At 46.7% G+C, this 16,203-nt stretch overlaps 1 protein-coding gene across 1 annotated transcript in view; it reads right to left on the bottom strand.

Moving 5' to 3' along the window:
• The window catches only part of lrpprc (leucine-rich pentatricopeptide repeat containing), a 37,597-nt gene that overhangs the window by 18,983 nt on the left and 2,411 nt on the right, over window positions 1-16,203 (bottom strand). The window contains exons 6-22 of the mRNA XM_076160367.1: window positions 15,940-16,026; window positions 15,714-15,840; window positions 15,419-15,563; window positions 15,168-15,325; window positions 14,933-15,038; window positions 14,690-14,797; window positions 9,365-9,483; window positions 9,078-9,168; window positions 8,222-8,291; window positions 6,525-6,552; window positions 6,054-6,111; window positions 4,987-5,096; window positions 4,725-4,802; window positions 4,533-4,598; window positions 4,305-4,406; window positions 4,052-4,182; window positions 3,640-3,725 (exon numbers count right to left, since the gene is read on the bottom strand). Of these exons, the coding sequence (XP_076016482.1) occupies window positions 3,640-3,725; window positions 4,052-4,182; window positions 4,305-4,406; window positions 4,533-4,598; window positions 4,725-4,802; window positions 4,987-5,096; window positions 6,054-6,111; window positions 6,525-6,552; window positions 8,222-8,291; window positions 9,078-9,168; window positions 9,365-9,483; window positions 14,690-14,797; window positions 14,933-15,038; window positions 15,168-15,325; window positions 15,419-15,563; window positions 15,714-15,840; window positions 15,940-16,026 (1,670 nt within the window). The remainder of the gene's footprint in view (window positions 1-3,639; window positions 3,726-4,051; window positions 4,183-4,304; window positions 4,407-4,532; window positions 4,599-4,724; window positions 4,803-4,986; window positions 5,097-6,053; window positions 6,112-6,524; window positions 6,553-8,221; window positions 8,292-9,077; window positions 9,169-9,364; window positions 9,484-14,689; window positions 14,798-14,932; window positions 15,039-15,167; window positions 15,326-15,418; window positions 15,564-15,713; window positions 15,841-15,939; window positions 16,027-16,203) is intronic.

Here is a 16,203-nt window from a genome sequence, read left to right as displayed (position 1 = left end):
GTCAAACGTAAAGGCTGGGAGACAAACGACAGGAACAAAAGATGAGAGAAAGGAGAGCTCATGCACAGAGAAACAGGGCGAGCGAAAAAAGAAAAAGTGAGAGAGTGGTTAGCTGGGAGACGAGTAGGGTGTGTGAACATGATAAAAGGCCCCTTTAGCTAATTCCATGTGGGGAAAACAAACCCATATTAAAACAGCATTTTACACCCAGTAGGATGCAAATCCAACCCCGTATAATGCCAACTCTGCCATAATTGCTACTTGCGGTTTTCTAAACGAGACTACAATTACCGGACCCCTACAATGGAGGCTGGCTTTTTGCCGTGGCCATGTGCAAAGCACTTGGGGGGCTAAATTATAGGTATGCGTTGACGAGGGCCCGGCGTGGCCCCAGTAAGACCCGAGTAAGCAGGCTGAGGGGAGGATCGGTTTGGTCAAGTCCAGCCGGTAATGGAGGGCTTTTTGCTGGGCAACGCGCCCATCTGGCCAACGCTAGAGGCTAAATGGTGAGCAGCCAGTGTGTGCGTGTGTGTATCTGCAGTGTGTCAGGGTTGAGGTAATTAAGATGCATTTACTGTCTATTTAGACGGTGGCTAATGGGCTGACAGCGATACAGCCGCTCTCCAGCACAGATCCTAATCTATACTGCTTGACCAAGAGAAAGAGAGTGTGGATAATGTGTAGGCACACACATAATGGACACGAGCGCAGCAAGCATGACGCCTGGCTGAAAACTGAATCGGAAGCCTCCATAGGAAGCTCTTTAATTAACTGAAGCAAAATGCTCACTCATTAGCCTGCGGGAGAATCACAGCACACACAGAAACCAAAGCACCACAACACAGTAAGTTAACAATAAGTGAGTCTAGTGGTCTAATGATGATAACACCAACACACCTACTGTATGAAGCCAGTAAAATAACAAAGCCCTCCAAAAGAGAGAGAGAGAGACACACACACACACACACACACACACACACACTGGTGAGTGCTTTGGCATCCTAATTTGAGTGTGTCTCTTCATCTCTGCGGCTCTCTAGGCCAGTTGTTATAGCGATGGGAACCAAAGGCTGTCACAGATTTAATGGGGGAAGGGGGTGAAATAGGGGGTTTGGGTGGGCGGGTGACGACTGGCAATGGATCAGAAACCCATGAAGGATGAATGAGGGGGGCAGAGGCTTGTTAGAGGAGCGGGTTGGCGTCGCTCAATGACGGCTCGACAAGAAAGAATGACAAACAGGAGAGGAGAGGAGAGGAGAGGCCTTGAAGTCACTGGGTTTCTATCCACTGTATTGTTTCAGTTATGCAATATGAATTTCCACAAACACACATCATAAAAGGGCTGCAACAGCTGAGCAGTGTATTCATGAGGCAAATGGCTTCTGCTCCCTTTTGTCGTGGTTGTAATTAAGTCCATTCCTTCAGACTGGGAATCATGTCTCAGGGGGAAGCCAATAAGTGGAGACAAAGCAAACACATAACACTGAGGAAGGGAGTCCACAACATTACGGCAATGACAGTGATCCTGAATCAGTATTGTTATGTGGCCTTAAAAGTCTCATATTACATTCACCATGTTCCAATTCCAATGTCCAACATTGTGGACACCAATGAGTACAGTGGAGCCCTGGTGAGCCGACATACATCTGTAATGTTTATCAGTACAGATGCTCCTCACTCTGCATGTCTCCCTCCCGGCCTGTACACACTCACACCGTCCTCCATCACACTCTGACAGACCCGCTAATCACAGAGACCAATGGCTTGGAGTTGATCCGCCCAAATGGAGCTGCGCTGGCCAACGTTGCTCCAAACACACGACTAAACCTCCCTCCCTCATTCACACTCCCCTCCATCTCTAGCCGTTTAGCCAGTATGCATATCCATCAGCTCAGCCAACCATCACAGCCAGCAAAGTGAGCCAGACACACACACACGCACACACACACAGAGGCAGACAGAGAGATGGGGAGGCAGACAGGCCAGGTAAACAAACATCACACAGCCCAACGGTTCATCTAATGTTCAGTGGCTTGACTGCTGGAGATGTCTCGCTCCAAAAACATACACACACACACAGTACCAAAAGATGATTCCGGGGCCATCTAAACCCAGGACAAGTTATATTTTCCCAAAATGGGTGGATGGACAGACACAAGCAGAAGGGCAAGAGCAGGTCAGAGAGAGCTCAGTCAGAGGGAGAGCTGTATCAAGAAAAAGGAGGGAGAGGAGAGGAGTGAAGGGTTCAGGGTAGAGCGGGGGGAGAGAGGGGAGGACGCCCACGTGGACATGGCAGAATCATTAGGTCAAAGGATGGATAGATGGAGGAATGAGCAGGGGAGATACACTATCACTGTGGGGAACCAGGGCTCTGGTTTGTAGTAAACATGGAGGTTTTTACAGCTTTGCTATTCAGTTTATTGTTGTGTACTTCAAACTGTTTAAACTACATTCACGTGGAAATGAATGAGTTTTTTGGGGTGGGACAGTGGAACAGGCAGTGTGTTGGAAAATTGTGATTCAAAATACGCATTAATAGAAATTTCTACATTCATAGAAGGTGACAGAATGTGTGTGTGAGAGGAAGTGATTTTAAAGGATGAAGAAAAGAAGGGAGAAAGAAAGAAAGAAAGAAGTTTCCTGCTAAGGTGGGGGGGGGGCGGGGTGCAAGGGCAAAAACAACAAATCCATTAGAGAGGGCGAGAAGCAAAGCGAGATGCCAGGAGACATGATCTTGGGCTGAGTCTGCTGTGTGGTGGAAGCCAGGCAGGCAGGCCAGCGTCTGGAGGGGGGCAGGCTAACATCAAGGTTAGCCATGTGTGCTAATGTGGATGACAAGCGTCCCCTCCATATGCACACTCTGGCTAATGGCAAATGCGTTAGCGCTGCCTATACAGACCCAGACACACACACACACACACACACACACACACAAACCGTCCACCCCGCCAAATGCCTTTTGCTTGAATTCACATGCAAATTTGCATGTGGCTGTGTGTGTATGTGTGTGTGAAATGTTCAAGCACTTTGGTGGACATGATCTGCCATTAGCATCAAGGCGGATTTCAATAATTCTGGAAAAATACACACAGTCCTGTAATTTTCCCCCTCTCTCATTTCTCACTGACACCGTTATGTATGTGTGTGTCTGTGTGTGTGTGTGTGTGTGTGTGTGTGTGTGTAAGAGAGGGGGGGGGGGGGGTAACGGGTGAATGACACGCTTTGAGACAGAGAGAAAGAGAGAGGGTCAGATAGAGAGACGGAGAAGAAGATGAAGAGTGAGCAATGGGGAGGAGATGAGCAGCAGGGATAGACAAGGCAAACATTTTGCCTGTCATTCTGTGCACAAAACCCCATTGGCAAAGCCGATGGTAATCGGGTCTTGGGTGGGCTGAAGGAAACCCACCGTAGCATTTTGGAAATGACTAATGGCTAATGTGGTATGAGGGGCGGGAGGGAGACAGACGTGACACACAGATGAGCTCAACCACACACATCTGCAGGCACAAACCTGAGCTTCTCTGAACAGGCAAAAGGGTGCAAATATATGTAAAGTACCTCCTGTAAACATACTGTACTGTATAGATTAGTATTGCATTGTAGTGGTGAGGTACAGATGCATGATGGGACATTTCTTACCCTCCACTCTGTCATTCATGGCCAGGGTCTTGACCAGGCCCACGTATTTACCGGCATCCAGTACGGCTGCAGAGTCCTGCTGACTCCTACACACAGAGGAAGAAGACGGGAGAGAGAAAGCTAAGTTGAAAGAATTCCCTACGCAGCTGTTCAACTTTGCAATTGTACTTTCACCAGTTGGGAGTTCACAGTCTGACTGATGTTGGAACCTCAAGAGTGAATGAAGGTTAGGAAATAAATGGAAATGGAAAGAGTGTTTCTGTGTTTCAGCCAGTCAACGGAGCGGCTGGACCCTGCATTAATGTCTCCCCTAATACCACTCAAGTTAAACATTAATGGCCTACTACTGGTCACGACCGTGCCCTGGGTGTGTGCAGCAAATGTGTGTGCGTGTGCATCTTGTTCGACTCACATTTCCCTCTTCAGGTTGAGCGCCTCGTCTACTTTGTCCAGGCGAGTGCACAGGTGGATGAGGGAGGCGTAGCTGGCTGCAGTCATGTCCTCTTCGTGCTGCAGCTTCAGCTCTAGGGCGCGCTCCAGATTCTGACCAGGAATGAAAGAAAACATGAAACTACATTAAATAGAATTCTAATATGCATGTCTAAATTTTAAGACATACTAGAGGGTTTGGAGGAGCTTGTCGGCTGGTTGATGAGCTTCCTTACCTCCTCAGAGCAGAGAGCAGAGATGGTGTGTCTGAGAGTGGCGCTCAGTTGTTGGTCATTTTGTTTCTGATCGGCTAGTTTCTTCTCCAGGTACTCACTCCCCTGATGGAGACAGATACGTGTTACATAGAAGCTTGTACCAACTCCCAACTGTGCACTATGACGACATAGAATGTTGGTATGTTGTGTGTTTACAGCTGATATCCATACACACGCTGCAGAACTTACAGTGTTATGGGAGGGAGCTGGTGAAGCGCCATTGGACTCTCCCTTTTCCACCAGAGGAAGCACATCCTGTCACACACACAGAGAGAGACAGAGAGATATTGGAGCACAGAGATGGGGTACCTTGGAAGTATAGCACATGAACAGAACAGTGACAGTATTAAAGCGGTGAGCCTGGCTGGTGGCTCACTGTACCTTGAGGAGCTCTGGGAGTTGGTAGGTCATCAGGAGATTCCTAATGCCTCTGTAGATGCCTCCAGGGATGGTGAAGTTCTGCAGAGAAGAGGGAGGGGGGGCAGGACTTTTAACTTTAACTTTTAGAGTACTGTACTAAAGTTTAAAGGTCATGACTAGCCTTAAAATTCTGAAATTCACAATACCATTTTCTCCATTTGTGCTGTTTTAAAGCCAGCGCTGACCTATGACCTTTGACCTGATTCATTAGGTGTAGGCATACCTGGGCGTGCAGCTGTTTGAAGAATTCCCTCAGTTTGTCTTCCTGAGCCTTCACCTCTGCCTCCGACATGGTGTTGATCAGATGGTACAAGAAGTAGTGTGCTTGTTGGACTAGACACACACACACACACACACGACACACACACACACAACACACAACACACACAGAGACAGTCATCATGGGAATGCATTTGATTTACCACTCTGTCAGTCAATTGACCTAATTGTGTATTTATACAGTTTTTGCTGTAACCTTTGCAGTGTGTGTGTGTGTGTGTGATGTGGTCATTCTGCTGACAGAGGCTGCTTTGGTCCTGAAGTGTGAGCGAATGTGCAATGGCTGGCAGTCACAATCTTCCCTGTCTTGTTCTCTCCCTTGCTCTCTCTCTCTTTCTCTCTCTCACACACACACACACGCACACACGCGCACACAGGCTAACGGGACGTGACACAGAGCACCATCTCCATCTCTGCCACCAGCACACACACCAGTACTAGCGCAGTGGACCAGCCCATGCTTGGTTACACACACACTGACACGGAGCGACAGTGTGTGTGGGTCGAGCATTGATGCCGGCCAGCAGTGACACACACTTTCATACACTTAAGCTACTCAGCGCTGTGTCAGCAAACTCTGACGGAGAGGGTAGGTCTATCATTCACACACACACACACACACACCTAGACATAAACACACACACACACACACAGGCTTCATGACAGATGGTAAGCCAGTCAGCAGTCTACTGCTACCGAGACTGCAGGTATACACAAACAACACCAGCAACACACACAAATGCACACACTGTCCTGTCATCTGAATTATAGTTGTAAGGGGACTGTGGCAGAGTCTGCAGATATACATGCCCCACACACACACGCATACAAACACTTTTGTCAACAACAACAACAAAGATTCATGTCTGCAAAATATGATACAGATATTTACTGGACGAAACACACAAGCGACCACTCCTCTCTCACACACACCTCTACTTTAACGACAGTGTCAGATATGAATCTCCAGATGTGTGTGTGAGTACAGGGTGTGTTTACGTGCGTTCTTACCAGCAGACTCGGACTGTCCTTCAGTGGGGCGCCCCTCTTTGCTCATGAGCTCAGTGATCTAAACAAACAACAAAGCAAATTAGGTTGAAACATCAGCAGACCTGAATTAGGTTGATAGATTAGAATTTTGACACCACAAAAAACATTCAAAATGCTAGAGTTGAGGGTCCGATTCCCACTAACCCTTCCATCCTACATATTCCTCTCCCTGACAGAGCTGTGAGGGGCTTCACTTAAGACTGCAGAGAGGATTTGTCATATTTTCTATTCTTATCCAAACGCAATGTAGATGTATTGAACAGATGGTGATGTCACTAATAATAATAATCAATGCTAAATATCTTTTTGCTGTGTAAATTTCACCATCAATATTTTCTTTGGGCCTTGCTGCCATTGCTTTAGAATCAGAAGCCCCACTTGTACGACCTCTTCCTCACACACACATACACACAACACATACTTGAGTCTTACCTTAACCATGTGCTCCACGTCGGAGGACCTGCAGGGGGCAGTAGAGGACAAGACATGAGCATTCACATAAGTCGCACTGCATGAGGTGAAAAGCTGCAACATGTCAGGGTTTAATGTGCAATTTTCTCGTTTTTCCACTATGGACTCATTCTGCCGCGTCTTTATTTTTTGCTAGACAGATAGAAGGAGGTTTATTCAGAAAGAATATACATCTGGTCATTTCACAGTTCTTAACACACACACATTGCACATTTCACCATCACTGCAGCTCCTGACATAACAGTGTTCAATCGGACATTCTGTTCAACTACACAGGAGAGACAACAGTACAAGATAGAAAAGAATCAATGCTCTCCCCTCGTTCTTACACACACAAACACACACACAGGCTAAATGATGACAAATTGATGACAAAATGTGGAATCTGGCATTGTTGGCTGGGCTGCAGCAATGAGAAGGCGCGAAGGGAGACAAGAGGGGAGAGGAGAAGAGAGGAGCAGAGGTCTTTAATGATTAAATTATCCCCTGACCTCGTCTTTGACAGGGGCAGGTTCCCTCATCGCAGTGACACACACACGCGCACACAAGTGACATGCCCAATTATGACCCTGTCAGTGAACCTAACAGTAAAAGAAGAGTGTGCGGACACGGACACGGACACACACACACGGACACACACACGGACACACGGACACACACACACACACACACGGACACACACACACACACACACACACACACACACACACACACACACACACACACACACACACACACACACACACACACACACACACACACACACACACACACACACACACACACACACACACACACACACACACACACACACACACACACACACGACAATTCTGTACTGAAAGTCTTGAACCTTACAGACCCAATTTATTCTCAGCCGTTTGCATTTATCCTCAACTCTGTGCTTCTGAATGAACTAAATCTCCCTCGCTTGAACTTTTTACATTTTGTTCCTGAATTGATTAATTTATTTCAAACTTCCTTGGTCTTTTTTCATTTAATTAACCACATTTGTATTTTCTTGGAGTGTGTGAGAGGTGGGAGGCTGAGATTCTTTACTTCTCCATGATATGATTGAACAAACAGCTCTGCTCCCCGCAGAGGAACCAGCATTTCCCTCTTTAACTCACCGGCCTGCCTTGCTCAGAGGCTCAGGGAGTGTTTTTGTTGAGGGTGTGTGGCGTTAAACTTTGAATATTCATAAACACCCCTGCGAAAAAGGCCCAGGAGGTCAGACCCTGGTCCTAAGGCGAAGCCTGTGTGTGTGTGTGTGTGTCTGTGTGTGAGAGACGCAGGGAGAGCGTGTGTGTGTGAGGGGGTCTTCTGCTCATTTAAATATCTCCCACGGTGCTTTGGGGTGAGAGCTGAGCGATGGCAGTCTCCATATGCATGAAAAACCCATGCGTGTGTGTTTGCAAGTGTTTGGAGTGTGTTTCCCTGCAGCTGCCCCCCCCTACACACACGCGCGCTTTAGACGGTGTGATATGCTGCACATGTCATATTCATAACATATGCTGCTGCGACCTCCAGACTGCTCACAGGCCTCCCCAAAATGCCCGTCAGGAGTTAGAAGGCAAAATATGGAGAAATATGGAATTCCAAATGATGGAGAACGCATGAAAACATAAACAGACGAGCCGACGGGCTAATTGACTCACTTGATGAAGGCCATGGTCAGGATGCCGCGGTACAGAGTGCGTGTCAGCTGGGGGTACTCAGGGCTGGACACTGGAGGACAGAGACAAACAAGTGACCAGATTAAGAAAAAGACACAATGAGTAAAACAGTCAGTCTGGGCGAGACAGTGTGAGCTATTTAAGGGCTTGTTGTGATGTTGGTTACTTAGCAACAGGAACGTAACAAGGATGAGCAATTAAAGGAACTTCATTGAAGCAAAGTTGAAAAATGCTTTGTATGCTCTTGTTGTACACAAACAGACTTCATCAGACTTCTGCTGTTGGTTTCAGATTCACTGTCATACCATGCCTTGCTCAAGAGCACATTAAGAAAATGGTATTCAAACTTGCAACCCCACTGGTCTAAACCGGTCTTTGTATCTCAAGGTGTTTAACGTGTGTGTAAAGCATTTTATACTGAGAGGAAACACAATAAATGTTTAAACTTAAAATGAGTCTTTTATGCGGGAGGATAAACAACAATGGCGACAGGCAGAAACTGGAAAAAAAGGGAAGCGGGGCCATGAATGTGAAAATGAGTTATTGATGGAGTTAAAGAGAGCGGCGCCCGCAGTCGACTTAACAAAATGAAAGAGTCATCCATTATTTAACGGCCGTCCCATTCCTCTGCCATCTGAGGTGCCTCTTTCTCGCTCTTTACATATTCACACAGACTAATCTCTTAAAAGGCATGACGAGAGCAGGGGAGAGTGTGTATGTGTGTGTGTGCCCCGACGCTGGGCCAATTAGCCCAGAGGCAACACAGAGGCCATATTTTGATGATGATTGGTGCTCAAGTTGAAGTTGTGTGTGTGTGTGTGTGTGTGTGTGTGCATACTCAAGGTGTACAATTCAGCCAGGCCCCGCATGGCCGTTGAGCGAAACTCTGAGTATAAGAAGGATTCGGAATCCAGAGGTATACCGGCATCCTGAAAAGAGAGAAAGCAAAACCAACCATGACCTCATCTGTAACACACACACACACACACACACACACACACACACACACACACACACACACACACACACACACACACACACACACACACACACACACACACACACACACACACACACACACACACACACACACACACACACACACACACACACACACACACACACCTTCAGTGCCTGGCGAGCTGCATCATTGCTGGGGAAGGAAGGGAGGATGTAGTTGCTGAAAGTCTCCCCATCTGGAGTCACTCCAAGGTCAACCATAGCCTTTACCAACTCTATCACACCTGCAACACACACACACGAGACAAAAACAATATAAGTGCATGAGCATGAGACAGTTTTCTTCCATATGGGATTTTGTGGATGCACACACTTTCCAAACACTCCCTCTCAGGAACAGGCCTGGAGCTGGGCAAGCACTGTTTGAATGTGGGCCCAAGAAATAGGCTCTCACGCACACGCACGCACACGCGCACACACACACACACACACACAAAATGCTAATGCTGGCTCCCAACCTGGCTCTGAACTGAAGGATACATGTACATGAACACACACTCTGGCCCTGTCGCCCTGCTCTGGGGCAGCGCCCTGGGGTCCTGCCCCGGGGTAAGGGGGCTAAAACAGCCACATGCATATGGAACAGCCACTCACACATTCTCAATATGCCCGCAAGTGTTTGTGTGTTTGAGTGTGTGTGCACAGTCTGAAGGAGGCACTTTGCATACGCCTTGGAGTGTCCCCTACTAAAAACATGGGCCTAAATGAGCCACACACACACCCACCCACCCACACACACACATTCTTTGCTCATGTTGCTATGTAGTTTAGCTCCAGAAATATCAATGCATCCGTGTGCTATATATGACCACATGCAGGGCACCAATACACCTTGTTCCCATGTGGACTTCAACAAACTACCCTAAAGTGCTTCCTTGAGTCGACGCACAGAAGAAATGCTGTGTGCGGTATTTATTCTCCACTCACACACAGACTGTATATACAACTCTGTGCTTCTGCGTCCTCTTGGGAGACGTGTGTTCACCTGGCAGTCCCTCTCTTAGGCTGAATAAAAGATGAGGCCCGGGCTTTTATACGCCATTAAACCCTACAGCCGGCGCTGCATTACCCCAGGTAGTCCTACCTGAAGCACTCCATCCGTCCATCTCGCCCTCCCTCCATATCACTCATCCCTCCATTCATCCGCCCCTCTGGATATCCATCTACCCGGGCTTTCAAGAAAAAGTTAACAGGCGATCTTCCCCCTTTTTCTCAATGGAGGATCCATCTCTCCTTCCGGCCTCCTCATCCATTCTTCCCCCTAATCGTTTTCATCCGGCCTGTTTTTATGAAAGGAAACCCGGAGCACCTGCTTTGCTCCTGAATAATCCATGATCAATTTTGCGGTGAGCCAGACAAGTGAATGGAGGCTTGGAGGGATAAATGTAAAGGCCCACTCTCTCTCTCTTTCCCTCTCCGTTTCTCTTCCGCACGTGAGCTTTCGTGTTCATCAGCACTTTTGGTTGTCCGACATGCATGCACATGTGCTGCTTTTGCAAGTCAAGTCTGTGTGTGAGAGCTTTTAGAAAAACACTCCGGCTTCTTCCAGTGACAGCCAAGTCTCTACCTTCTGGTTCTAAAATAATGCAGATAAAATGTACCTCATCTATCAACAACAAAGGTAAAGAATCAAAAGCTGAAATCTGGGTGTTTGTCCATTAACATATGACATACGCATGAGGTCAAACCCCCTCTGCGCCTCGGTCTGAACAGTTTAACAGAGAATGCAGAGGGAGCAGAGGCTGATCCAGTCTGGTCAGCACAAAGTCTGACATTCCATCCGGGCAAAGAAAGTATCTAAGTGGCGACTTATGCGTAGCGGCGGTCACAAGATATCATCATCAGATTCATGTCTTCAGGTTAACTGTCACAGACGAGAAGTGAGGAGGGACAGAAGGGAGGAAAAGAGGAGTGGGCTGAACCGGTCCCTGTCATCTTCTCTCGTCCTTGGACATGAGTACCTGTCACTTCTCCTTTCCGTACGTCTCCTGAAACCATCTGTCCCTCCGTCTGTCCTTGTCTCTGACTCCTTTCTGGTACACGAGCAAAGGCCATAAGTGATTTCTAGAGACTCACTTCTCTTCATTTGTCCTTTTTTAAAGTGATACGCCAGCAATTTTCAAAAGATTCTTTCAGGATTTAACCCTGGACCTGTTAAGTAAACTAATCAAAACTCTCAAATGTTCCAACTTTATAAAACAAAAACAAACAATGCCAGAGACCTAGTTTGCTTTGTTTGCGTTGGTTTAAAGTAGCGGTGGACAAGTGTGAGAGGGTCACAAAAACAAAGTCAGGTGTGGTGCAGCCAGGAGGAAAAGCAGAGCAGACAAAGAATCCTTTTACATTTCTCATTACCCAAAACAATCCCTTCCTCTGCACTCTCCCTCCCTCCCTCCCTCTTCCCCCCCTCTCCTCTCTCGCTCGGCCGTGTCAGAAGTGATAACAGCGACGCCTGACAAGCGATGACTAGCTGGCGGCAGGTGGAGAGAACGGCCGAGCATATGCTTCCACTAAACCCGCCAAATCCACACCTCATCAACATGCAGAAGGATTTATTTTTCTTCCTCTCCCCCCCCCCCGTCAATCCCTTCATCGCCGCCCTCCCATTCCACGGCTCCGGCCCCTCTGCCTGCTAGTGACACCTGTGGACAAAAAGTGACATGACACTTAATATTTCATGGGCCGTGCACAGTGGGGCGCGTAATCCAAAGTGAATTCCCTCAGAGCGCTCGCATTTACATGAAATCAAGTCACTCCGCATCAGTCACATCACCTGCACTGCCCCCCGAAAGGCCCCTCGCACACTCACAAACCTCCTGCAGCCAACCAGTGTGTATGCGAGAGAGAGAGAGAGAGAGAGAGAGAGAGAGAGAGAGAGAGAGAGAGAGAGAGAGAGAGAGAGAGAGAGAGAGAGAGAGAGAGAGAGAGAGAGAGAGAGAGAGAGAGAGAGAGAGAGAGAGAGAGAGAGAGAGAGAGAGAGAGAATGAGCGAGAGAGAGAGAGAGAGAATGAGAGAGAATGAGAGAAAGAGAGGGTGCATCATTCATGAGGGTTCAGGCAAACACCGTCGGAAGCAAGGGAGTGTGCGGGCAACGGAAAACTTTCTCCTCTCTCCACCCTGCTTCCGTCCTTCCGCTCGGTGCCGTGACGGCTAAATGAATGCCGCCTCGCGTTTGTGTGGTCGTGAAGATATGTGGTCGGCGTGTGTGTCTGTGTGTGCGCGCATTCGGTTGCGACGTTTCAACCCTCGTCTACTCCTCCTCCTCGTGCCGCCTGCGCCGAGCCATCGCGCCCTTCAAACTGAGAATCTGTCTCAACCGCCGCGGTCTACCCAGTCTCTCCTCCCTGCCAGCTCAAATGCTGTCAATTAGGTGACAGGGGAAAAATGCATCATTTATTAATCGCTCTAAAAAACCCCAAAGAGAGCGTAAGAAGTCGGCATTAAATAAAGCACTTAAAAGCTGGGCTGTTTAAAGCTTTTGACAGGGTGTGTTTGGTAATGAATGGCGAATTCTGACAGATCTCCGAGTGCCAACTTACTGTCACTGAGATGATTCTGTTCTAAAGCTCATTACAGACAAAAACAAGTGGGAAGAGAAGGGCATTTCCTTCAAAAGGCGCAGCAGATCAGAAATAGAAAATGGGAATAAAATAGCAGCCCGAACGAACAAATGTAATTTTACTATTGCATGAATATTTCCCTATGATTATCCGCCAATAAACAACTTAAGCGTTTTATTGCGTCTGATTTAATATTGCATGCTCCCATTTCAATCTCTTTCAATTTAAAGAAGAGGCTGAAATCTGGAATGAGTCAGTAATATCAGACTTGGGTTTTTAGTAAAGTATCTTATTGGAACACTTAAGAAGACCCTCATGCTGTACTGGATTTTAATTTATCTAACAAATTCAATCATCCAATCAACACGACTCAGCCCCATGTTAGGGAATGAGGGATGAATAAGGGATTAAAGGAGCTGCGGGTAAAGAGAAACAAATAACTGTAGGTCTGAGTCATGGTTTGAGCAGAGCTACAAGAGTTAAATGACCTCTGACCTTTCTGCCTCTGTACAGACTCCCACATTATTTACATTCATATGTATGCATAAGACGCGCCACAGGCAGCAGAGCCCTCTGAGGTGTTACTAACTAGGGAATCCTAGGTGCCCCTGTTAGAGGGCAAAGGTCACTAGATCAACGCTAACCCACACAAGCCATAACAGCAAAATCGCTTAAAATAATTAAGCTTTAAAGTTTTAAAACTAATGTGGTCTTCTGTGAGTAACACACACAGACTCATGGATCATTTCTTGGGACCTCCATCATGAGGTAACAGCTGCATGGACCTTTAGGCATAAAAAATATGACATTCCTGCATGAGCGCACTCTCTCTTTCTGATTCAAAGCTAATCTGTCAAGAGAAGCCAGCATGGCATGTTTAAACCTCTTCTAAACTTTATGATTTATTTGTACAGCTCTCCAGAGAGACCCGTGTCTGTGTGTCTGTGTGTGTGTGCATCTTTTGTATTGTTTGCACCATCTCTCTCACGCAGGGATCAGACCTCTTTGCCCCCGACTGCCCCGGCCCAGTGAAACATGTCCCAGTTAGGCCACTCTGTGGGGCATTAATATTTGAGGGAAACACTCCTTTAAAAGCTCTTTATGGCTCAAAGCACTGAGGAAGTTGTAATCCCCCCCTGCACAACAAAAATAACACGCATAATCATAAACTGCTAATATCATGCCAACAGCACAGCCTCTCCATTTCAGACTGGATGCACATACAGATGTCAGACAAGCTTTCACTGCCCCTTGGGGCGTCACAGCACCCATTAGGTTCTCACACACAGGAGACTAGGATGTCAGTCTGGCTTTAGAGTTCACCTACAAGCTCCTCACGGCAACACGATGTGTTCAGATGCAACATCTCACAAACAACTGCCACCAAAGGGAAAAGCTCTAGTTTGAATAACCACCAAGTCAAGCTCACCATTACTGCATTTAAAAAACTAAAATCAATTCAAACTGTACAGTATGTAGCATGAAATAATAACTATAACTATTGTGAAAATATAAAAATGATTTCTCGTAAACCTTAAAAGTTCATTGTAACTCATCCAAATCAAATTGCCTGATTTATGAAGATTTTTAATTTCAAATATTATTAATATTGTAATTTGTCATGCTTGTCAGGATTTAACTCATACAGTATATATATTTATATTGATTACTCAATTAATAAGGAGAAAAAGTCAGTAGATTAATCGGTTATCAAAATAATCAATAGTACCAGCCCTAATGTAAATGTTACTTTGCAATGAATGGAAACAGTTCAATATGTGTGTGTGTGTGTGTGTGTGTGTGTGTGTGTGTGTGTGTGTGTGTGTGTGTGTGTGTGTGTGTGTGTGTGTGTGTGTGTGTGTGTGTTTACCGGCTGTGTTCTTATCCTTCACATGCGGAGTGAAAAGAGGCCAGAAGTAATGAGGCCTTACGGGTAAATTCTGCTCCTTCAACATCTTCATCATCTCCAAACAGACATCTGAAAAACAGAGAAACGAATGATTATGCCGAAAAAAAAGGGAGAAACAAAACGAATTTCAAAAGTCAAAGCTATTCCTCATCATAAACCTCATCCTCATAAAGGATTCCATAAATCACAGTGTGTGTGTTGTACCAGTCTTCTTGGCCTGCAGGGCACAGAGCAGTGTGAACTGAAGTGGAGAGGCGTGCAGACGGGACTCCTGCAGCTCTCTGCAGTAGCGGCTGATCTTCTCAATAGACTGTAACACACAGAGAGAAGAGGCAACATGCAGTGTAAACAAGGCTTAAAGATGACACTGGTTACATATAAATGATGTTAAGGTGAATTGAAGCATTATTGTGGGAGGGAATGTTGCGTCTTTGAGTACCGTGCCCATGTTGACACAGTGTCTGAGGAAGAAGTTGCCCTGGTTGAGGGATTCTTCGCTGAAGCCACGCATGTTTTCCTGGGGGAAGGTTTTCAGGACGTCGAAAGCCGCGTCCTCCTCACCCTGAGTGATGAGACTTAGACACAGGTTCATGGCGTCTGCAAGAATGAGTGGAGATGGTGTGAGCTTCAAAGCATATCCATCACCAGTACACATGAATCTGACAGATTAGTGGTTCTGTTTCTGCATACCCGGAACGAAGCCCCTCTCGTGCCTCATGCGCTCCGTCATCTCTGGGACGTGCTGCTGATGTCCCGCCTTGACCAGGGTGAAGATCACCTGCATGAGGTCTCGATCCATCAGGCTGCAATCTGCACTGTCCGCTGCCTCCATAGTCTGACGAGAGACAAAAGGAAGAGGGGGGGCGACGAGGAAACAGTTCAAAAGGAGGAGTGATTGGAAGAGAGGAAAAGGAGGAGGGAGTATGTAGTCATTGATGCAAGAATTTCAGGTCAATCATCATTCTGCTGAGACAAACACACAAACCTTCTTCAAATTCTCCATGTCGCCCTTCTCTGCATAGGCGCTGATCAGTGAGACGAAAGTGTCGGGGCCCGGTTCAATTCCTGCTGCCTTCATCACCAACAGGATGTTCTCAGCGCTCTCAAGGTCGCTGCGCAATGACACAGACCAGAAGCATGTTTGGGATTAAAACAAAGTCCGAAAAGGTACGTTACCTTTACTGATGAATCAAACACAGCATGGTACTCACCCAGCGCGAGCGTGGCCCGTTACCAGGGAGTTAAAGACGGCCTCTGTGACTGGTAGATCCTTGCTCTTCATGAAACCCAATATGGTGCTGAGTGAGAAGAGAATAAGGTTAGTTAATGTTAATGTTCACTGAATCTGAGTTAGGGATGAGAAAAAGACTTAGAATATGTAGAAAAATATAATCAATACAGTGGCTCAAACACTGCCATATGTTGGTTCTAGGGCTATATATGTCTTCTTCACAAATAACTACATAATAGTCTTC

Source organism: Genypterus blacodes, unplaced genomic scaffold (genome assembly GCF_046128005.1).
Source record: "Genypterus blacodes isolate CSIRO-AG114 ecotype Tasmania unplaced genomic scaffold, CSIRO-AGI_Gbla_v1 ptg000105l_1, whole genome shotgun sequence".
Lineage (NCBI taxonomy): Eukaryota > Metazoa > Chordata > Actinopteri > Ophidiiformes > Ophidiidae > Genypterus > Genypterus blacodes.
Note: the sequence above shows the minus strand (reverse complement) of the source record. Positions and strands in the feature narration are given on the sequence as shown.